The sequence below is a fragment of the Pyxicephalus adspersus genome, chromosome 3 (assembly GCF_032062135.1).
Source record: "Pyxicephalus adspersus chromosome 3, UCB_Pads_2.0, whole genome shotgun sequence".
Taxonomy (NCBI): Eukaryota; Metazoa; Chordata; class Amphibia; order Anura; family Pyxicephalidae; genus Pyxicephalus; species Pyxicephalus adspersus.
In genome coordinates this window covers 112,433,922-112,458,266 of record NC_092860.1, presented here as the reverse complement: position 1 = coordinate 112,458,266, position 24,345 = coordinate 112,433,922, and the positions used below count along the sequence as shown (strand labels likewise).

Genomic DNA, 24,345 nt, shown 5'->3' with positions numbered 1-24,345 from the left:
CTGGACCATAGGGCAAAGTGTCTGTGTAGGGTATGTCTATAAAGGGTGTGGATTTTGCAGCAAAAGGTTTAAAAATTTATAAAGATGGTATTAACTAGTTACTAAAATTGTCCCTTGTGTGTGAATTGCATTCCAGTGCTGCAGCCTTCTTTAGACCCTTTTTACTTTGTGATCCCCTACAAAGAAGAACTGATGTGAATGGGTTCCTTGTAAAGTGCTGTATATTATGGTAATGCTATATAATGAAATAGGAATATTATTGATAGGGACAGGCACAACCAGACCAGACAACCAATCCAAGCCAAGTATCCATTCCTTCTCTAAAGAGTGCTTTATAATAATGCTGAATGAACAATAAGTGCTGGTCACCCCAGCTGTGTTGGGCAATGTTTCCCAACATAGTCCCAATACAAGGATATTACAAAAACAATTATTCTTTATGTGCCCTGTTCACACCAAAGCCTTGTACTGGTTGGTGTTGGAGAAGAATGTAGACATGATGCAATTTTATGGAGCGTAGCGCACAAAACATGCTACAAGGCAACACTACTCTTTTATCTGTCTTTCTCTCCAATAGAAAAAGGAAGTTAGGGAAAAAACCTAAACGAAAATGCTCTAGAAAACACAATTCCATGCACAGTAAAATCCAGTGTAAAAACATAAACACATAAGTATTTTTTGTCTATTTATATGAGTTATATGGGAGGAAACTCCTAAATTTGTGTTGCCTGAGGTGAACCTTTGAGATCATGGTAAGTTAATATCTGGTGTCTGTACATCTGTGCCCTAAGGTTGTTTTTGTTCTGCCGTATCACTAAATGACTGACAGGAACAATGCCTATGGAAAGGAGCCAGTTAGCCAATAAAGGCATTGCTTGCATGTAAAAATTTTTACCCACAAGCTTTGGGTTGAGCTGTCCTGTCTGTACAGATCAGGTTAGTTGGCCTTTATCCTGGTTTTGGACCAACTACTAAAAGTAATGGGACTAAAAGAGGGGAATGATAGCCAGAAAAGTAGCATTTACGAAAGGAGCCCATGGCTATGGCTTTCCATCCACTTCCCTAGCTGATTAATATTGGTGTGTGCTTTGATAAGAAGCTTGGTTGATGCAGACCAAATTCTCTGCAGTAGAGGGAATAGAAGTATGCTTACCTCTCCAGTTACCCATGTCTCCTTTATTGCAGTTGGCCAGTTTCCTTAATAATCATTGTTTAACCCAAAATATTTGAAAAAATTGTAGGTTGGTGGCAGCCACTGTATTGTGACCAAACTCTTTAGTAACCACCCAAAATCAGCTGGGGGGATTACTGAAAAGTGCTGGGTGGTGCGCTCGGCTAAAAAGGGCTGGGGAGAACAGCTAGATCAATGATGTATGATCTGGTGATCTATCAATATCTCTCATATAGATTGTTCACTAGATTTCTGCCTGACACCAGTAGATTTTGATCAAACATTGATTGCAACTAATATTGCTGTTTGGAATGGCATTAGACATTGAGCCAGGAATGCTCCCAGACAGCCACCAGCCAATGGTTACTATCTCCGTTACCTGGAAAGCACTTCTGGTGGTTGTGTTCCCTAACAGGCAATGTAAATATCCCTACCTTTTGTTATGGTATACAGCAAGGAGCTTTCCGTTCAGCTTGTGGTTTCCGGGGAAAGTTCCCTGCTGTTTTTGTTGTGTGGCCACCTTTAGCCTTTTTTGCATTTGACACTTTGGGGAAATCCCGTATGCTTGTGTTTCCCACCAAGTTGTGTGGTGTTATCCTCATTGGTAATATATGCGTATGAGGAATGAGTGTGTGTAAGATTTTTAATCCGATTTTAAGGTAAACTGTTGGACTGTTAAATGGATGAGGGGTGATACAATTGTTGGGTTATTATTACTAGCACCCGGTTAGTAATCGTGGTGTGTTACCGTAAATGAAAGTCCTCACTATTTTACCTGTGGAATAACACAAAGTGATCTCGTAATAAAACGATGTGTTTGTCTCTTGTAAAGCTCACAGTTATAATTTCTATCAGATAATTAGCAGATGCGTTTTATTCAGTCCTCTTGCTTGCTGGGATTTATTCTGTGATCATGTAAAAGGCAGATTACATTTAATGCTTTGTTGAAACAGAAGGCAGTGTTGGCCTTGTTCTTGAGGAAATAGTCCAAATTATTTGGGCAAACAATTCATTTCAGCAGGGATTGTAGTATCATTGCAAGAGATTTCTAAAATGACCAAAATGTTAATCCAAGTTAATGAAAATCAGTCTAATGGTTTCTAGACTCCTGTGATGTTTAATTCAATAGATTTCAGTGCAAAAATTGTCAAACTTGTATAAGGACAATAGAGTGGCCTTCAATGTAGAGGTATTTATGCATTAGCTGCATTTTTATCGTCCAAGGCTACGTACACACGTACAGTGCTCCCATGTTGTTGTTTATTGACAGATAAATATTAGGTAGATATGATTACCATACCCCGCTATGTCCCTGGCTCTCTTCCTCCAATGTAAATACTCTAGCAGCACACTACTGTGCATGTGCCAGCACACAATTATACTCCGCTCCATAGAGACTGATAGGAGCCAGGTCAGCTTACGATCTGGCACACGCTTAGTTTCACTCTTATCCTGTAAGTGACACTAAATACCTTGTTGCAGGTTCTGTATGTCATTATGACAGAATAACATATGCTGCAGACGTTCTTTAATATCAAGTAAATGAAAGTTCAGTGTTAGAGCATAGTTGAAGAATCATGGCAGTGTTCCACCACCCGGCACATTTCAGTAACCACCTGGCTGTTTTTGGTTGGATACTGAACAGTTTGGTCACCATACAGGGGCTGCCACCCGCCAAACAATTCTTCCCATTCAGCCTAAATAAATTTCTGGGTTGAGCACTACATGGTATAGCATATTTCATATTTCAATTCCCATACACAATGTTCTCCCAGCCCCTTTTAGTTGGGTGCACCACCCGGAACTTTTCAGCAACCACCCACCTGTTTTTGGGTGGTTACTGATGAGTTGGGTCACAATTCAGGGGCTGCCACCTTCCTAAAATTTCTTGTCACCCAGCTTAAAAAATTTCTGGGTTCAGCGCTGCATTCTAAAGAGATTAGCATGCCAAAAACATGATTCTAAGACTAAATGTGTTTGCTATGGTTTATTGTTATTAGTTTAGTTCTCAACCCAGAAATTTTGTTAAGCTGGGTGAGAAGAAATTGTAGGTGGTTGGTACCCCCAAAAACAGCCGGGTGGTTGCTGAAAAGTGCCGGGTGGTGTGCCCAGCTAAAAGGGGCTGGGGAGAACACTGTAGTTGTTGGCTTCATTTGTTGACTACAATGGGTTTTGTTACATTTATTAAAACTGCTTGCTTGACATACACATCTTAGGAGGGTCCACATTATTAAAGCCTACTAACTTGCACAAACCTCCTATTTTAGTGAATAGCAGACTCTTTTGGTTTGTGTCCTTGTATTTTCAGCCACTGGCTTCAGTGAGATTTTACATTAACCTTCACTGATGAGCTCTCGGAGGACAGGTTTTGGCAGCCAAGTGTGTACTTTGTGCCTTTATGTTTTCACAGAACCTCCATGGTGATCCGCAATCATTTACATCTGCCTAAGAGATCATTATAGTCTTTAATAAAGTATACATTTATCCAGGATTATTGGTAATTTGTCAAACTGTGATTATGCTCCATGGGAAAAAGTGTGTAGATTAAAATGTAATGAAATTTAATTGTGTTCAGTTCACATTCCAAGCACATATTTTCCTTTTCCATCAAACAATATAATAGGACTGGTAACAAAAAACAGAGGCAGAGTGGTGATATCCTGTTATAATTACAATAAGCTGAGCTGATTATTTGTCTTGTGCTTTTGTGGACTAAAACACGTGTTTGTGTTTATTTTCCCTTCCTGTCTTATTACGTGTCTGTCTAGGTGACGATTAGAGGCATGGATATCACATAATCAGCTCTGAATTGCCAAGACCAAGTGGGATTTTTCTACAAATGCTCGTCTCCTTGCAGACCAGTGCTGAGAAAAGCATGGATGAATCCGCTCTGTTGGACCTTTTAGAGTGCCCAGTATGTCTGGAGAGACTCGACGCCTCTGCTAAAGTCTTGCCATGTCAGCACACATTCTGTAAACGTTGCCTGTTGGGGATTGTCAGTTCCCGGAGCGAGCTGCGCTGCCCGGAGTGTAGGACGCTGGTAGAGTGTGGGGTGGATGAACTTCCCAGCAATATCCTCCTGGTCCGACTGCTGGATGGAATCAAACAGAGGCCGAGGAAACCTGGAACAGGGCCACACACTGGGAATAACACAAATGCATTAAGAGCACAAGGCAATGTAACTACTAATTGTGGCACTAGTGATGCACAGAGTAATCAAGGGGGACCACAGAGGATACAAGCACGGAGCCCCCCTGTCAGGGTGAGTAAAAAGCACAAATATTCTTTAGTCAATTTACAAATGGTTAATATAATGCTGGCTCTTCCTTCTCAATCAGGATTTGTGTATTGTACATTACCTTCAGTTTTAAAGTCGGTGTTTGAGCATACAAAATGAGCTACATTTATTATTTGTGTATCTGAACCAAACATTGCACACAGAATATACACATGAACATTTATGAGAAAACATGATTTAAGCTGACAAAACCCAGAGCCCCAAGATAATTCTATTCCTTTTCTTGTGTAAAACCTCAGTCTGGACCTGTTTGGTGAGATCATCTTACAGGGGCATTTCCAACACTTAGGGACATTTTCTCTTCCTGTTGTGGTTCTTAAACAAGAAGTAAACCACAATGGTGCGCCAGGATGACTGCATGCCATGCCATGTGCACCATTGTGGTTTACTTCCTGTTTAGGAACCACATGGCAGTTCATTGCCCGCACGCACATGCGCATTACAACTTTTTGCCGGATACCCAGAGCAATCAGACAGGCAGGAGGGATTATTGAAGAGTGGACATTACCAGTCCCTTTCTGCAATAATCATCTGTCTGATCTGTTCCATTAAAGGGGAACTTCTGCTTTAAGCATGAATAAAGGTTACTGGGGTACAAGACACAGTAGATGTCTTCCCTGTTAGGTTGCTGCACGAGTAATATTGAGACTCATCATAAAGTAAAGATGGGGGTTTGTGCAGGTAGAAACTATTGAAGATTCGCAAAACCATATTGACTGTTCTCCCAGAAACACAAACTATGCTGATATGTGGTATGCAGTGATTTTGTAACCTCAATTGAAAAAAATACCCCATTTCTAATTGGGCTGTTCTTCAGCTACCCTGGGACAGAGCCAATGTTCCAGCTGTAGAGAGCTGCATTTTGTGCTCTTCTCCTCAGCTCACATGAGGTGCAATGTGGAATCCTCATTCTTAGAGCTGTGTAAGGCAATCCTGACACATGTCCCTTTGGGATGTTGCCCCAGGACTTAGTTAAATCCACCCACCTTTGACACTGTTAATCTTGCTGCAGATTTGTTTGAATATGTAAGGATTTTCTGCTACAATGGTTTGTCAGGATGGAGAAACTTTTTGAAAGGGTGATGCCAAACATCTGTCTCGATCTGGTTATTGCTTATTGTGAGCAGCTGTCTAGGAAGAGCGGGTTAATCCTGGGTGTGGTGTCTTATGTTCTACATAATGTTGTCTTTTTATTGCAGCACATTTTCTGAGCTATTGTACACTTTTTACAACCATGCACCATCTTTATATTAGCAGCTATAGGGCAAATATGTGACTTTAGTTGGATGTTATAACCATTTCTTTTTTATGTGTAGAACAGGATATAGAAAACAGCCTTCTCCCTATAACAAAGGCTCCAGGACTACAGAATTTGGGGAGTTTCATCTGAAAACTCTTTAGTCCACATGATCTCAGGTGGGATTATTGAACCCATAATGTTTGGGAATTTGGTATTATCCATTTGCTAAATGTGGACTATGCAAACAATAAAACATCTGACACTTGGGATTACATAGATCTGTTACCTGAAAACAATCATATATTAAACCAAAGTACTATAAACCATCTTTTTTTGCATTTGATGTTTTACATATTGATGAAGGTGCTACAAATAGGATTACACAGGATTCTCTACATACATGTAGATGGTCCTTGCACTGTTACAACAGAGTGTAATAATGACGATTTACTTGTCATTTTAACATTTTCCAGAATGCAGTACAATGTATTGTTTAGCTCTGAGCATCACTAGAACACTAGTATACATCACTAGAGGGGACTGAACATTTTGTAGCTGCACTAAAATAAAAATGGTAATGGTGACTACGCATTCATATTCAATTTTTCCCCAGGCTGTGCTAATATTTGTAGACTAGGTTTTTGGAGTTTCTGCTTCTGCAGACAGATGTCTGATGTCGGCTTCTGCATACCCGCATATCTCACAGTGCCCTGGCAGGAGATGAGGTCAATTAGAGGTTTAATTACCTGCCTTCACAGTGACTGGGAATCCTGTATCAAATAAGACACGGCTCTCTATTTGTCACATTGTATTCTGACTCCTTAGGATTCAATTAAGTGAAGAGAATGCCCTGTTCAGTGCACAGATCTGTTTTGTCACTTCAGAGTATGGCTGAAATTTGAGTTTTCCATGCTCATATCAGGGAGTATGGTAGCGTGGAACAGCCTGATTTTTTTAGCCTAAAGAAAAGAGTACATCCAGGAAAAATCTTGCATCTGATCTAGTGATCCTCAATATTAAATATTTTAATACTCCCATTTTATCATACAGACATATCTTTGGCTCTATTAGCATGTCCTTTTTGCCAAATAGTTTACCTCTGGATTATTTCAGTATTTAGTTTTCGTCATTTACATTTAAATGTCCTGTTCTCTTCCTCTTGGATCACAGAAGTCTTCCAGGCTCACAGTTTTCCAAGTTAAATGTCACAATCTTCTTATCCAACACACATTTGTAATCACGTTGTCCCATACCAGTCAGAATGTTCTTTAACTTGCCTAGTTGTATGTGTGATCCTTAATTATAAATCATCAAAGCACAATAGAAGATTACTGGAACCAAGGTATGAAACATGTCTGTGACATCAGTACATCAGGAAAAGACCTGGAAAGGTAATGTTTGATAGTTTAGGGAAGTTGTCCTAAAAATTTGAATCTATAAAGGTCAAGTTGACTTTTAGTGAACTAGTGTTTTGCTTAAAGCAGAACTAAGCCTGTGTTCCTTCGCAGGGAGCCGCCATCTTCTTCTTTCTTCTCTTCCTGTAAAGGGTCCCCCAGCCATCTTGATTGGCCAGGCGGGGATGATGTAAATCGCAGGAGTTCATTTCTCGGCATGCAGGGAAAGCCAAGATTGGTGAGTATCCTTGCAACCAAAGCTGACGCTGTGTATGTGCAGGTCAGCTTTTTGCCAGATACCCAGAGTGATCAGGCATTTAGGAAGGATTATTCCAGAAGCGACAACGTCTGTCCTCTTCTGCAATATTGACCTGCCTGATGGTGTATTCACAAAAGTGGAACTTTAGTTCAGCCTTTAATTCTAACCTGGTTAAGTGCAGCGTTCTTCTTCTACTTTACTCCTACTTGGTGTTCTTGTGCATTGTGATCCCACTCATCCTCATGAGTGAGCCATATCCCACTGGATACTGTAAATACAGTTCAGCCAAAGGAATTAATTAAACATGGTACAACTTTGTAAAAAAAAGAAGAGGAACAGACAGGAAGGTTTTTACAGGGCCACACAGTGAAAAGTGCTTTGGAGGAAGGTTAGTATTGCTGCAAACCAGAGGGTTGAGTAATAAATTAAACTTGTTATTAAACAACTTTAAGATATCACTTAATAGTGATATCCTAAAAACTTTAGCATAATCACAAAACTTTCTGCAATACCCAATAACTAACATGGTACTCCTAACAAGTACTTTTATTTTAAATACCAATAATCTGGATTTAATTTACAGACTACAAAGAACTCATGTAAATAGTCTGAATGGTTTAAACCAAAAGGTACAGACTATAGTAAAACCAGAGCTAGATAATAGGCAAGTTATTAGGTGCAAATAAGTCATAAATATGATTTATGGTTTGTGTCTGTAATAGGGAATTCATCTTGAAGAGGTCAGCTCAGCGGGACAGTGAAGGCATTCCCCCAGACACTGGCTCTGGGTAACAGAATGTGCGGTATACAAGTATTCTCAGAATTGTTAGTCTGGAAAGAGTTCACCAGTAATTAGCTGGTTGGTGTTTTCAGCAAGGCTTTATTTTGATCTCCTGGCTAGCAAAGCACCACCATTTTTTATTTTATTAGCTGAATTTTGTCCTTAAGTCTGATCAGATATTGTGGTGGGCTTTGCCCATTGCACAGATCTCTTACTACCACATGTTTTCTGCAGTGATAACATCTAAAAAGCCCTTTCCAGATTGGAGGCCACAAGTCATGCTGCGCCTTGTGACATTCACAACAGTGACCATGTGGCCGCCTCACCGATCAGAGACTTTATCAAGAACATCAGGAACACATTTCATATGTATGGAAATCATTGGCAGATTACAGGATTTCTCTAGTTTGCTGATACTTCATACTGTGTAAATGTACCCAGACTTCAGAGCTTCTGCCAGCTGTTCCAGATTTCCAGGGACAATACTTGGCTTTGAAGATTTGTCCATGGAAATGGATGCTTCTGTTTGTACTGATTATATACTACAACCCATTTTCACTCCTCGTGTTGGATTTGGAGCATGTCAGTCCTTTACCATCTATGTGCTGAATCCTATACTACTAAGGATTAAACTTTTTTTAAGCCTTTTCAATTTATACTAATTGAAAGAAAAAACATTTTTTGATCTTTTGCATAGAAGAGCAGAAAGATATGTAGTTAGCATATGTCATGATTGGGCTTTTAATTGCTGTGATTTATGACTTGGCTCGCAGAAGAGGAGCACCCTTGGCCTGTCTGGTATTTCACTGATGGATCAGTACATCACCTGTATTGTCAGGTAGCATATGCTTGTATTCAAGACCACCATCAGAAATCCTGTTTCCCATACTGGGTAACTTTCCTGGCCCCCTCCCCCTTGTGATGTTCCAAATTTGCTTTTGATCAAGTACTTCCTGTGCCCCCTCCTCATAACAGGCCTACTTGTATTGGTTTTACAGGGTTATATAATGTTTAACTCTGTTTCTGTATGAGAAACTGCTTAGCTGAGGCTACGTGCACATGTCAGATGATGTGTACAGTGCACGTCCTTCATGGATCCGTCCAGGCAGATCCAAGAACGACTGCAATGCAAGTGAAGGTGAGAGAGCACAGCCGGGTGCCGCTCCATTGTTCTCCCCCTTCCTTCTCCATAGAGCAGAACAGTGCTGTATGTACATTGCTCGTTCATGCATCTTTCAGTCTTTTGCTGTTTGAAAAGTTTGTGAAAGATCCTTTCCAACAACAAAAATCCAATGTGTGTACGCAGCCCTACAGTATTTAGCAACACAAACTGCTGTCACTTAACGTCTGAGTGCTATATTGTTGTTGAAGAATAACTGGGTGTATTTGGTGGTTTTGTATAGGCAATCTTTATTTTCCATGGCACTATTTTTTTATATCCCTTGATGTTCTGTTTTTAAGACAGAGTTAATACATTCTGTCTTTTCATTCCCAGGATGCCACCGTTTCCTTTTACTCTGGTAAATGTGGTATGCAGGGCCTTCATCCATTTCACAGATCAATCTGAAGTTTCCAGGCAGGGTTAGTGCGGTCACCTCATCCTACTATGATTGCACTATACCGAGGAAGCCTTTGTGTGTAATCGTCCTTATTCCAACTTTTATAAAAAAAAGATTTTCAATCAGTCTTTAAAATTGCCCAGAAATATAGTTTTTCATGTCTGGTGGCCTTTTGGGATTTGAAGTGATTTCTTTTATTACACATTCCAAACTTGTCATTAGAGTATTTCCAAGATACGTATGCTTTGGAAATGTTGTTTTACACCCAAACCTATTTTTTTCAACAATAAAAATTTCCATGTTAATCGTGATTCATTTCATGTCATTTCATCCTATGGCAGCATTTCAAATGTGTTACATTAATTAAATATACAAAATTAGATCTATAGATGTGTATGTGTATATGTATATATATGTGTGTATGTATGTATGTGTGTGTATGTGTGTGTGTATGTATATATATATATATATATATATATATATATATATATATATATATATATATATATATATATATATATATGACCACTCAGGAATAACTATTGTGCAGTGTTTCTTCTACGTAAATGTCAGAGGATTCTTGTCTGATAATCGCCTCAGGGCTGATATCGGACAAGAGTCTGGCGTGTGTACAGCGCTCATCATTCATGGATCCGTCCTGGCAGATCCACGGACGAGGAACGATTGTAATGGAAGTGAAGGGGAGAGAGCAGCGGTTTCCGCTCCGTCGTTACCCCCTCTCCATAGAGCAGAATGGTGCTGTATGTACATCATTCATACATCTTTCAGTCTTTTGTCGTTGTAAAGGATCTTGAAAGATAAAAAGACAAAAAATGTGTACGCAGCTTTAGACAGCACAAGATTAATATCTAATGAGTTCTAGCTGACATATACATCAATTTAAAAAAAAAAATAGAATCCTGAGTTGGGGTTTTTAGAATATTTTAAGATGTGGTCATATTCCATTTATAGAATATTTTAAAAGCACAAGGATTCAACAAGAAATCCATTTAGCTATTGCTTGTTATACAACAATATCTCTGTCTGTGAATATAATTCATTATATAATTTATCTATTAAGACATGACCTATTTGGTGCTGTTTCTCATGTTTTCCCCAGTCTGATCTAAAAGGCACAGATAGCCCAGATTGTGGCAGCAGCCATGATCCATTTCATTATCTTGGTAACAGCAGAAGTTGGTCCCCTATGGAAAGTTTGTCAGAACTACCTTGACAATGGATGGCGAGAAGCCTGAATCTGTAATTCTTTGGGGAAATAAAAAATTCATGACATTTTCCTCTGCAATCTGCTGTTCTTGTGCATTTTTTATACTTTTGGCTGGGATTCAAACATTTATGTACCACCCTATTTATTATTTGCATGTATTGCTTGGTTTCATGAGGCAACCACGAATATTCATTAGGTGACATTTGGCACATTTAATGTTTCTTTGTGCCAGTAACATGTAAAAAAAAACTTCCCTATTTACTGTACAACGCCGTGTAATATGTTAGCACTATATAAATCCTGTTTAATATTAATAATAATATAATAAAAAATGTTAATATCTTCTGTCGGGGTTTTCCCAGTTAACAGCAGCGGGAGTAAAGGGGGTGGCAGAGGATCTGCTGCACCAATATCACCCTAATTTAGCGGGTAGAGAAGCCTAAAGCATCATGGGACATATTTATTTGTCAGTGATTGATTCACAATCGGTGAATATTTGGTAGCATTCATATTCACTGCTTTATAACATTTTTTCTAATGTTTTGCTTTTAAAGTTACACTTACAAAAAAAAAACCTTATGTATTTATTATGAATGTAAAATGTTGTGCCTTTTATTAGAAAACATCCTTTTTAAGCCTGAAAGGTGTACTGTCATTGACCTCTTGCCTTTAAATCGAGAGACTGAATGCATCCTTTGTGAGCTGATGAAGTAATGTATTGTGGCAGCTCATTGAGTATTTTCCAACTGCAGGGAGGAAGAGATTTGGTTGCATTAATAGCAGGTTATCTATGGTGTCCTGTGCCACAGTAATGTCTCTAGATTGGCTTGCAGTGAAATCCTATTCACAGGACGGAACTAGTCAGTATAGCGATCTTTCCATCATATTACACCGTTTCTGTTCAGTACACCTTATGCTCTATGAGGGGTTATTGGAAGATTCCATGTCACTGGCCTTGCTTAATTTTGCTGCAGTTCATTTTCCAGATTAGTTTGGCACATGCCGAAGCTCTGAAATACATGTGCATATTTATTTCACCTTAATTAATTCTACAGAAAGTTCATGATTTTTATTTAAAGTGTATCTAGGCTTAAATGTTACATCCATCATATGGAGTAGTTTTAATTTTTACACCTTTTTTCCTCATTTGTGCCTGGTAATTTAGCTTTGTGTTTTTCCCTGTTGGAGCAAATTGTACCAGGGTTTTTTTTTTTACTTTGCCTTACTCTGTTCATAGGGATTTATATCAGGGATGTGTTTATTTCTTTAGTGGTAGAACTTAATGGACTTATGTCTTTTTTTTATTAACTTGACTAACTATGTCTATGCTCATTTCAGTATTGTCTATGGGAGAACACATGATTGTTATACTGGCTGGACTTTGTCTCTAATACAAGGTGGGTTTATGGGACTAGTAGTTTACGCAAAATAATATATATACCGTATATATATATATATATATATTTTTTTTTTTTTTTTGGAGCGCAAGGGAAGTGACAACAACATTTCAGAGTCATAGCAAAAGTATAGTTTACTTTTGCTTTAAAAATGTTGCAGCTACAACAATATTATAACATACCAACAATCTGACGTTTTACCAGCTCTGAATGTTCAAACTATTCATTTAGCTTGCTGCTAGGAATGGAAAATCAAACTGATTTCATGGAGTACACGCACTGACGGATGAAATGTAGACAATGTTATTATTTGCCAGTTATTGTGTGTCTAATCAATCAGCGGCCAGTCATTTGTGTAGTATTTACCACAAGCATAGCTACCACATACCAGAGTGATTATTCACCAAGTTAGAATGTGACTTTTTACTCCATCCTGCACACACATTACCAATACTTCTCTGCTTTGTAGTACTTCCTTGTGTAATGTACTAACGTACGATAGATATGATCTTATATTGGAATACAAGCCAACCCAAAACCGAGGGATCTCTCAGAATCTATATACAGTACTTTAATTATTAATTTAACATAGATATTATTCATCACTTTACAGGTACAAAACCATTTAGGGCCCAGCATATATGCGTGAGCTCAACTGCTTTCTCTAGTAACTGTTTTGTGATAATAATGTGAAACATCATAATACACAAAATGTTTTGGTAGACAGACTACAGTAATTTCTCCAGAATTTTTCTTAAGCTGGGTGGGAAAAAATTGTAGACAGGTGGTGACCCCTGTATTGTGACCCAACTTTTCAATAATCACCCAAAAAAACCCGGGTGGTTACTGAAAAGTGCCGGGTGGTGCACCCAGCTAAAATGTCCTGGGGGGAACACTGCACTATTAAGGAAGGATTAATTCACAATGAACAGATATTTGTAAGGCTCTGTAACAATTTTTTTTTAAGACCTTCCTTAAGATTTTCAATTTATATTAGTTCAGCTAATAGATTTCATGATGTTTATTGTAGTTGTCATTCTCTGCTGAGGTTATCTACAATGATACGGGCTCCCTGTGGCCAAGCTCTGCCTAGGATCTGTTATTTACGTCTAAGATGTTCACATTTGTGCCCTGTGACTGTAGATAAAGTTTCCAATAATGTACAGCTTCATTGAAGAGCACTGAACCATCCTGACTAACAGATTTCCTGCTCTGTAAAGGAAACCACCTTTGGTTCCGTGTCACTGGTTCACCTTATTGGTGAAGTCACTCAGCGGTGGACATACTTTTGTTTCCCCCTTCTTTCTAGGTTCCTTTGTTAATGTTCTGGTTTGATAAAAGGTTTATACGCTATCTTGAAAAAGACTGACTTTTACTAACTGCGGCCAAAGCTCTCTGGTAGTTGTTTGAATAAAGGTTTAGGGTGGAGAGGTCTGAGCTGCGTCATCTTTATTTCATAGCAAGGTGATAAGGTTGCTTTGAATAATAAGTGAGAAGGTGTGTTATTAAAGAACAATCGGATGGCAAAAAAATGACCTAGGGCTTTGTTCTTTACTCAGAATAGGGCAAAGAGAAGAATGTGTGTCTTGTGTGCGTCTTTTAGTACGCTAGTACATTACTTTAAAATTGTCGTCTTTGTCAAAATGTTAGTTATAGTTTAGGAAAGACTGGAGATGATAAACTCTTTCACTGAGTAGATCAGGCAGGAATAGTCTGCAATCCCCACATCCTTCTCTGGCACCACCGGTCACCATCCTTCTCTTTGGAGAAAGCAGAAATGGTTCCTTATCTGTGATTCCGCCAAAGAATTGCCATACCCAGCATTTTTTAAGCTAGTTATTGCAATTCTTTGTAGTTATCACACACAGTATTGTCAAACAGCAATGCTTGATTCAGTGTGATTGCTTGCAAACGTGTGTGGCTGGACTAACACAGATGACAAAAGTGGTTGTATTATTTGGTAAAGCAAAGCTAAGCTAAGGCTATGTACACACGTGCAATAATTGTCTTTGGAAAGGTTCTTTCACGATCCTTTTCAACAACAAATGACTACACGTTGCATGAATGAGTGCTGTACATACAGCGCCATTCTGTTCCATGGAGAGGGCAGGGGGGGAAACTATGGAGCGGCACCCTGCTGCACTCACTTCCATTATGAACGTTTGTCGTCCATCAATCTGTGGATCCGCCAGGACGATTGTTATGACGATAGATGACGAGCACTGTACACATGCCAGATCCTCATCCCATATGAGCCCTGAGCCGATTATCAGACAAGAACCATTGCATGTGTGTACCTAGTCCTAATGAGTTTTTATTTTTGCATTCAGGATATAAAAACCTAGTTTATGATACTAAAAGTTGTGTTGTTGCTGTACATACTGATTATGTACTAGCAAGGTTTCCCTTGACGGATTGGTGCATGGCAAATCGTGGCATGTTGCAGATTATAAAGTAGTCAGAGCTACAGTAATAACACGTTTCAGAACATCTCTGGGCTCTTTCCAGTATTTATATGGTGTGTTATGTATCGTCTATCAGTCATGATGACATAGCAGAGATGACTTTAGGAGGGGACAAAATAGTGGGGTTTTTAAATGTATAATTTTCAGCTAGAGGCTTTTATCTTAATAACTTTGTGTTCCTCTTGGCAGAATTACAAACTTGTGTTAACACGTCTACTACACAGTCACTTGCTAATACAATATGGTTCCCCCCTCCTCCTCCATCCATATTGCTTAGAAAAAGCCAGCCTGGAGAAACACTGACTCACCCGCATTATTGTAGGTACACACGTGCCTATGTGGTCTCACATAAAAGCCAGGTGATGACTGATATGGTAGATTGTTTCTTCTACTAAGGAGTATTGGTATAGTTTACTGTGTCCAGACATGACTTCTGATGACTAACACCCCTCTTTGTGGTATATGGATTTGTCTCCATAAATAGCTAAAAAGTACAGAGGAGTTCAAACTTTTAAGTGCTAAATTTACCACGTACTCTGCATCTCTTTTCTCTAGAACGAAGTGTGTGAAGTGTTATTTTTCTTTGTAGATATAGGGGAACACATTATGCAATGTAGAAGTAATTTTATAATATATTGTTTTACTTTAGTACAAAAAAATGGAACTGTCATTCTTTTTTCCTGATCCTTTATTGACCCCTACCTTTTAAATGTTCTGTGTTCAGAATTCTGGATTTTTACTTGCACTATTACAGTCTGTTTTCTCATTAGGTATATCCTTCCAATATATTATATATATTATATATATATAATATATATATATTATATTTATATTTGTTATAATATTTTATATTTGTGATTATATTATATATATAATATATATAAAATATTATTTGATGGATGCCTTGAACTATCTCTTTGGCTGGACTTCTACTTTAAAGAAGAACTAAGCCATTAAATCAAAAAATTGCGACCAGGCAGGACCTTTATTGCAAAAAGGACAGCCAAGGGCATTGTGCAGTAAAATAATTACTTGTCTGATTGCAATTTTTTTTTGAGTCATGTACTCTTGACATCTTTTTCCAGTCCTCATTTGGATGTCAGAACTTCGACCATCATGTTTGGCCAGGCTGGGATGACATGCATTCAGGCCCCACAGCCCCAGGGGATGCTGGAATACCTAGTGAATTCTAGCACCCTACAAAAAGATTGTAATCTGGTAGTTTTATTGTAGGGGGTGGGTGATGAATCATGCTTGCTCACTATTTTTGTATGCAGAATTAGAGTTCATTTAAAGGGTGTTTTAAGCCGAATCTGGTTTTGTGATTAAGGAAAATGATCTGGAAGTTATTGTTAATTTACACGAAACTTGTTTGCAATAATTCATTATATAAAAAGGTCATTAAGGACATGGCCACATCTTTGCTTTAATAACTAAAAAAATCATCTTGCCAGCGGGCATTGTCATTCCTACTAAAGGCAAGGCAGATCCTATAAAATCTTTTCTATGGCAGAATTATTTGATGTCAGTGTGTAATAATCTCCCAGCTCAGTGTTCTATTCCTTAGCTTTATGCTGTAAATGGTAAGCCGTTTGTTATCAAGCAGTCTAATTGATTCTTTGTAGAACGGCTTTGTATGAATTGCGTTTTCTGCAGCAGATTTAATTTGCGCTGTATTTCGCTTTCCTTAAATTGGATAGCAATTGAATCCTGCAGCAGCTGTGTGTACCAGCAGATGCAGAATGTGAATCGAGGGGATGGCTCTTTACAGAACAGAATGAAAACCTACAACCCTAATAAAACAAATGCTTGTTTATTCTGCGTTCTTATGTAAGCTGAATAAACTGAAGGAGTAATATGTTTTGGCAGGACCATGCAGTGATGATCATAAAATACATTGAGAATAATGTCTGGCTGTTCATTTCTAGCATACAGTTGGTGATTGATTGTTTTTATATAAATAATAAAATAATGGGTTGGAAAGTGAAAAGGGAGTTTTATCGCCCATGCTAACTTTTAAGACCACAAGTGTAAAGGATGAACTTTCACTGGCCACTAATTTCCCTTATAAGATGGTAATCAGTATAAATACCTCCAATAAATTGTTGGTCTTTGTAAAAACTCCTCTGTTAGTGCTTACTGTACATTGTTCTTTTACATTGTGGTCAGTGCAGATCTCTCCCCCTTTCATTGGTGGTCTGTATAAAGTTTGCTGTCACATTGAATATCAGAATAAATTGTAAAAAAGTAACAGAATCTCTCTAATTCAGTTGTTCTCTACCAGGGTTCCTCCAGAGGTTTCCAAGGATTCCTTGAGAATTTTGTCCCCCTCAGTTCAGTTTAAGTGATTCCAACAATCTTTTTTAGCTAAATGTAAGGATGACATTCTTCCCACTGTCCATCAATGTAGGAGACACTTTTCTCACTGACCACAACACCAAGGTACTGTGATCTGTGAATATAGTAATTATAGAAGGGGTTCCCTGAAGACCTGAAAGTTTTTTTTTTTTTTTTTTTTTACAAGGCTGTGCTAAATGAAGATTTGTATAGATTGAGGCTTTTCCGACTACTCTTTGGCCTAGCAGAAAGTTAATCAGGCAGAGAGAGATTGCTATTCTGAATGTGGATTTAGACTGTATGCACCCTTAATTTTACACTCCCGATACTAGATACTTCCAAGCAAAATGCCAAATTTTCCTATACTTTTAAATTAAACTTGCCATTTGACATCATTGGTTGGTTGACATCATTTTGCAGTATTTAGGCTTTGTGTCCCCTTTTAGCCTGGCCCTTGGATACTGACTTGTGATCATACAAACTATTCTACACCTATGTGTTGTTAAAGCCATTTCATAGTGAATGTGGAAGAATTTTATGGAATGCTGTATAAACCTATGCTGCTTTTATTATAACAACTTGTCTTCTATACTAAGAGCTATAAAACGTGTTCTACATATTCCCCGCTATTTTTCTATGAATTTTTTTGTAAAGCATTGACAAGCACAGAGGCATTTACAAATACCTGAGGGTAAATTCCCTGGAAGAAGAGAATCAGCTGTGACATTGTGTAGAACAGCAGGAAATGCAGAGAGAATCGGCATAGCTGCTTTGTGTATAGGTTTTGTTCAATTTTAATTAAGCAAGCAAATGCTGAGAGATCCTGGGGAAGTTATCCTAGGTAACAGGGTCTTAATGAAGGAAAATTGAATGACCCTTGACAAGACCACAAGACTCATGTGGGTAAGCTGTCAACATTTTATTGGCTGTGTTTGCAACCAAATATTTGGTTTTTATGGCACTCTTGAACCCTCACTCCAGCTTTGCCCCACCTCTGCCGTTTCAGTATTGTAACTTTTAATTATCATTCTGTTACATTTTGTGGCTACAAAATATGATTATTTCATTTACTTTAATATTTCAAAAATCATTAGAAATGTACCAGTCTTTGGTACATTTAGGGCCCATTTTATTCTTTCTCATGGTTCATGCACATTAGGACAGACTGGTAATTTGAATGAGCTGCTAAGACACCAAACCGACCTAAAATTGTCTTACTGTGCATTGTTTTGTGCTGTAATGTGTATGTACATCAGAAGTTTGGGTCCTAGATTGTAAGCTCTGCGGTGCAGGGTCCTCTCGTCCTCCTGTGTCACTGTCTGTCATTTGTCTATTTAAAGAATAACTAAACTAAGAACAGCAAAAAAAAAAGTATATGCACTTACCTTCCAATCCCGCAGTGCAGTCTGATTGCTCCAGGGGTGTCCATCAGGTCCTGCGTCGTCCAGGAGCCGGCGCTCCGGGCGCTGCCATCTTCCTCTCTATTTCCTGGTTCTTCACCCTTTGTCACCCCACCCAGGCGCGAGATCTTGTGACATAGGATGAAAAAAAATTAGCTTTTTCTGTTTGAGTGAAAAGGCTCCTTCTGCGCAGAGCCTCCCGGGATGCCTGACGTAGGTATATCGGGAGGCATTGCGCTTCCATTCATTCTCGATCGCCTAGGTGGTGAAAGAATTAAAGGGTGCTGCACCCTTTTTTATTAAAAAAAAAAAAAAAAAAGAATTTTTACTGTACATAAAAGGGTTGCCTACCCTTTTATGTAAAGTGAAATTTCTGAATTTAGGTACTCAGAAGGCGCTGTATAAATCCCCTTTAATAATAATACAACAATATTAATACAATAGGCCTGATTAATTAAAACTCTCCAATACTAGATGATAGACTATCATGGGAGAGCCTGGGTGATTCAACAAACCAGCAATGGATCTGGTTATGAACTGAAAACATTTGCCTACTACCGGTAATAGCAAATTAATTTTAGGAAATCCTTTTAGTCGTGGATCACTCAGGTTCTCCCAGTCTTGGAGAGAATAAATCAGGCCCAATGGGCTGCCCTTGAGCATGAATGGGACAGCACATAAACATGTCAAGTGTTCTGGGTGTTGTTGTAATAATATTTTTATGGCTGCACATTTTTAGTAAATAGTTTTGAATGAACCCTAAATGATTTTAGATGGTTACATTCCATCACTCATTTGGTGTTTGATGATATCTGCCTGCGGTTCATCTTCAAGCTATGGTGAAAATTCCATGTTTGTACTGTTTTCAGATCATTTAGATTCCCAGATGACTTGTCCTCCTTTCCTGGATATGTATGAGCTGTTTATTGACCATAAATGTGTTAGTGATGTCATCTCCAGTAATGGAATGATATCTTTTACAATCATGTTCTCCCATCACTATTCTGCTCTAATAGGCATGATTTCATGTAGACAAAAGGCATTTCATGCTGCCAAGAATATAAACTTAGAATAATGTTTTCAGTGACCTCTCTATACTTAAATATACTTTCCATAAATCACAAAATGTACTTTTAGATTGAAATAATAGAACTGATATCTAATATGTGTTAGGCCTAACATTACAGTACAGCTTTCATATTAGAAATATAGACACTTCCAATGACTCTCCTAAATTTCTTATTCATAACAGTCATGCTGCTTCTATGGCTGAAAGCTGAACTCCAGCATTACCTATCTATTTGCACACTTATAGATAGTTCTATCCTGGATGGAATGTGACCAGTTTAATTTTACTGCACAGTGTGACTTTTATATACCAGGCATTACAAGCTTCAGCGGGGGGTACTAAGCCCCAATCATTTCTTGTCTGATGGACTTAAAGCATCATCCAGCCCACTCCTCACCATATATGTTGTCCTGGATCTCCCCTTTCAGGTATATGCTCCTGCCCAGTCAGTCGTTTAGTCTCAACTTCATATGTTGCATTTCCTATAATGCAGTGCATGCAAAATGTGCTGATACAGTGTGTGAGAGGCAGAGCTGTGAGCTAAAAAGACTTTTGTTCTTGCTGAAGTTTGTTGTTATCCTTTCATGGTGTTTATTTTAGTCAGATTTTGGATTAACCTACACTCTGTTCAGTGAGTCCTGGTACTGTAGGGCAGAACCTGCTCCACTAACCAGACTGGCTTACATAAGTACACAATGGGACAATATTCTTGTAAGTTACACATCAGTGGGATAAGAAAGGAAGCACCAGGTAAAGCAAAATATAGGTAGATAAAAAATGATTATAATACCAGTTGTAAATTAGAAGAAAACCTAGATTGCAGGATGGATGTAAAGAGTGTGTTGTGTACAAGTCAGGACTGTTTTTCTGATTTGCTACTTTATGTCCTAATAGTGATTTTCTTTGTGACCATGGACAACAATGGAGCTATTTTGTACTTATTAGTATACAAAGCTGAACTGATGACAGGCTGAGCTAATGTGGATAAAGAGTTTGTACTGGCAACCATGCAGGGTTTTTATACCCAAGGTGTTTGTAAGAGAAATTCCTTGTGAAGACTTTTATCCCACAATTATAGGTTTATGTGAAGGAAATGTAGAATTTTTTTTTAACCCTCCTCTTTTGTGAAATGTTTTTATTGTTATTTCCCCAGGGGATAGGGCTTGATGCGTCAGAGTGTGTAGGATGTAACAATCATGTAGACCCTCTACTACAGACAATAATAAAATGAATCCTTATGGGACAGTTGGCTGAACAGTATTGCTTCACACGAGCTTTCATAAAAAGGCAGATCTCAAAGATCCGTGGGAAAGGGCCGGCACAGACTGTACAGCATTCAGATTTAGTTTCCAAGGAATGCGGGGGTATTGGTGTGTTAATTGCACTCCAATGATGGCTGAGATTAGTGAAGGCACAAATGACTGAACAGTTCCCTGTTTATAAATACGCGGCAGATACATAACGTAGACCAAGTTGTCAGCTGAAAAATGAACACATGAGTGCGTGACTGCATCAGATTAATACTGCAAAACAATTTCAGCTTCCCCTCATTTCCCAGAGTATCAAAGTCAGGAATAATAATGCTTAGAAGGAGGCTGCAGAATAGGAAATTGCTGTCTTTTATTCCCACTTGCCACCACAAGTACACACAATCTACACTTTCACTAGATAAAAGTTAAAATCCCAGTTTTTTGGGGAAGCGAACAGGTCAGTTACATAAGTTTCATGGAATTTACAAAAATTCTGTGTGCCGTTCTTTACCTACTGTTGTATGAGATTGGCATTGGCATGGCTAATCACATGATTAGACCCAGCGTATTAATAACCTAAAAACTGCTAGAAAAAGCGTGACTGAATTTCATGACCAGGAAATTACTTCTCTAAGGGCATTTGTACGTTTGTAAGAAAACTTCAGGGATTCAAGGAAGTAATGTTTTGATCTCTCCACGAGAGATAAATGGTTGTCTACAGACTGAAAGACAGAGAATTAAAGCTAAAATCTGTACTAAAACCAATTTAAATACATAAAACTTGTATATTCCTAATTTTTGGTGTCCTTTTGTACAGTATTTCTTCAAACTGTCTGCAGTAATCAAGTGTGAATCTACTTTACAACTTCTGCACTTTGCTCCTATGAATGAGTTTCCTATAATAAAGATCATTTATTGCCATTCCCTCTCCTTGTGCAGGGTAACTGGTTTTGTATTATTTCTGTGTACTGTTCTGCAGGCAGTGGTATAATTGCTTTGCGGTATATCAGAGTATTACATTTGACAGAGATCATACCAAGCACATTTGCTTTCTTCTGACAATGACCACCTAAATTACAAGGCCTACCGTTGCTTACCTTAACAACTGGTAAGTTAACATTTTAACAACAGCCATGGCAATCCCATTGATGCCAGGCTTTATAGTTGAAATGAATGTAACCCAATTACAGAGCTTGACAAGTAACCAAGGAGGAAATGAGATTCACACATGCAGGTGTTGTTCCCATTGGCTGTTACAAGTGTCTATTAAAATCTACTTGGTCTCATTGGGTCCTCCAGTAGTGATCTCACAACACAACATCAGTCAGCAGAACTTTCTGCAGCTTCTAATGACTGCTTTCCACTTTCAGAAGTGGCTTCATTTTGTGTCTTTGATCGTTAAACTCTTGAATTGTCACCTTTTTTAAAGCTATAGGAGGTTTATGTTGCCAATAATTAATGAGTTAGGCAGGAATCTTTGTAAATGGAGTGAAGGATGACATAATGCAATTCATATAATTCAACTTTATGGTAGTCCTGTACCGTTAACATTTGTTTTCCAACTGTAGCCCTGCACACTTTTTCATCTCCATTGAAGTAAAGGAGCGGCAAGCAACATAAATAGAATAGTTGTGGCCCCTGATAAAATTTTTATGGGCCAACGCTGTATGTACAACAGGTACATCTTTGATGCTTTCTGGCCCGTGCATGTGGGATTCAGTGAAATGGCTTTGTATTGATTATTCTGTTTGAAGTAATAACTTCACACAGCATGACTACATTGACAGCCTCAGGGGCTGCTCTTTGTTTAAGCATCCATGATTTTAGCAGCGATGTCTCTGTCACTGATAAGAGGTTGTGCTTTGTGTACAGAATGGTGCCACACATTGCATTACGCCTATTGCTGATATCTGTGATAACGTTTCTGCATGGAGTGTTTCCTCTCACCACAAAGTGCTTCTATCTGACAGCTGACACTCGTGTATCTTGTGATTCACATTGATTGAATACAGGTTATTTAATCTGCCAGTGAAAATCTGTTTTGATGTAGGTGACATTTAATGTCTTCTATGTTGTCTATGTATTTTACAGTGTTTTTATTTTTATTGATTGATTGTGATTTATTTGTTAGGTGCTCAGGTTACATCTCATAAAAACTAAACGTCCGTGTGCTGGTAAAACCATCTTCCACCTAGCTGCTGCCCTACCCCATCGCCTGCTGCATGGCTGCACGTAAAAGATTTATCATTTTCTTTTTATATAGCACATTGAACATATAGAAAACTATTTTTTTGCTTTGATTGTCCCAGGCCTGGTACACAAATATTTCTGCTGCCAATTTTATAGCTTTTAACCAACCGGTCTGATCAGTTTTCTGATTGATACTAGATCAGTTGGAAAACCGAAAAAGCTGAGCACGTGTGTATGATATTGTACACTAACAGTTGTTTTATTTTCTTATTAGAAAATGATCACAATTCTGATCAGATGTACTTGATAGATTGTGTACACTATAAAACTGGTGTGCTTTCACTATTTCCCAGCACATCCATTCTATTGATAATCCCCATGAAATAATTCTGTTACAATTTGGTTGACTGATGAATTCCCATTGGGTTCATTTCAAATCGTCACTTTCCATTTCATATCCACTTGTCTGTGCAATTCATGTAGCACCCTGAGAATTCCCTCCCAAACAGTCCCCCAACACTGTCAGAGCTTGTAGGGGTGAACATTCTGATGAAATGGGAGGGCAAGATAATATGGTCACTGAACTTTATCAGTTTACCATGCTACCATAGCTGGAATGCATGCATGTAGACAGGAAGTAGCCACAAAAATGCTGCATGGGTTAGTAACCACTACCAACAGGTAACTGTAATACTTTTAATGAGCAATGGTGTAACTTTAAATCTCTAGATTTTTTTTTTCTTCTTATGGTGATAAACTACTAACTCCTGTTTAATTAGCTGCATAAAATAATGTACACATGTGCAATAATCGTAACAAATGAACAATAATAACTAAAGACTGCACGATGCTTGAATGAGCACTGTACATACAGCACCATTCTGATCTATTGAGAGGGGAGAATGACAGAGTGGCACCCCGCTGCACTCTCTCCCCATCGATCGTTCGCTGTTCATCGTTCGTGAATCCACCAGGATGGATCCATGAACAACGAGCGCTGTACACACACCAGATTCTCGTCCGATATCAGCCCTGAGGCGATTATTGGACAAGAAACATCTGATGTGTGTACTTAAGCTGCATACACACTTCCAATTTTTATCGTTCAAAATGAACGACGAACGATCGTTTGGGCAAAAATCGTTTGTAAAAAAAGTAACCAACGACGCCGACGAACGAGGAAAGTCGTTGGAAACGAACGACCGGACCGGCGGATCGGATTGGACGACGATCGTTGACCATCGTTCGTGTGTACGATCGTTCGTTGATCGTCCATGGTCTGAGCATGCGTGACGAACGAACGTTCG

General features: G+C 38.5%; 1 protein-coding gene across 2 annotated transcripts in view; it reads left to right on the top strand.

Annotated features, from left to right (window-relative positions):
• SH3RF1 (SH3 domain containing ring finger 1) overlaps positions 1-24,345 on the top strand; it is a 94,906-nt gene that overhangs the window by 6,163 nt on the left and 64,398 nt on the right. For both annotated transcript variants that reach the window (XM_072406036.1, XM_072406035.1), the window contains exon 2: positions 3,940-4,433. In XM_072406036.1, coding sequence (XP_072262137.1) covers positions 4,011-4,433 — 423 coding nt within the window. In that variant the 5' untranslated portion in view covers positions 3,940-4,010. The remainder of the gene's footprint in view (positions 1-3,939; positions 4,434-24,345) is intronic.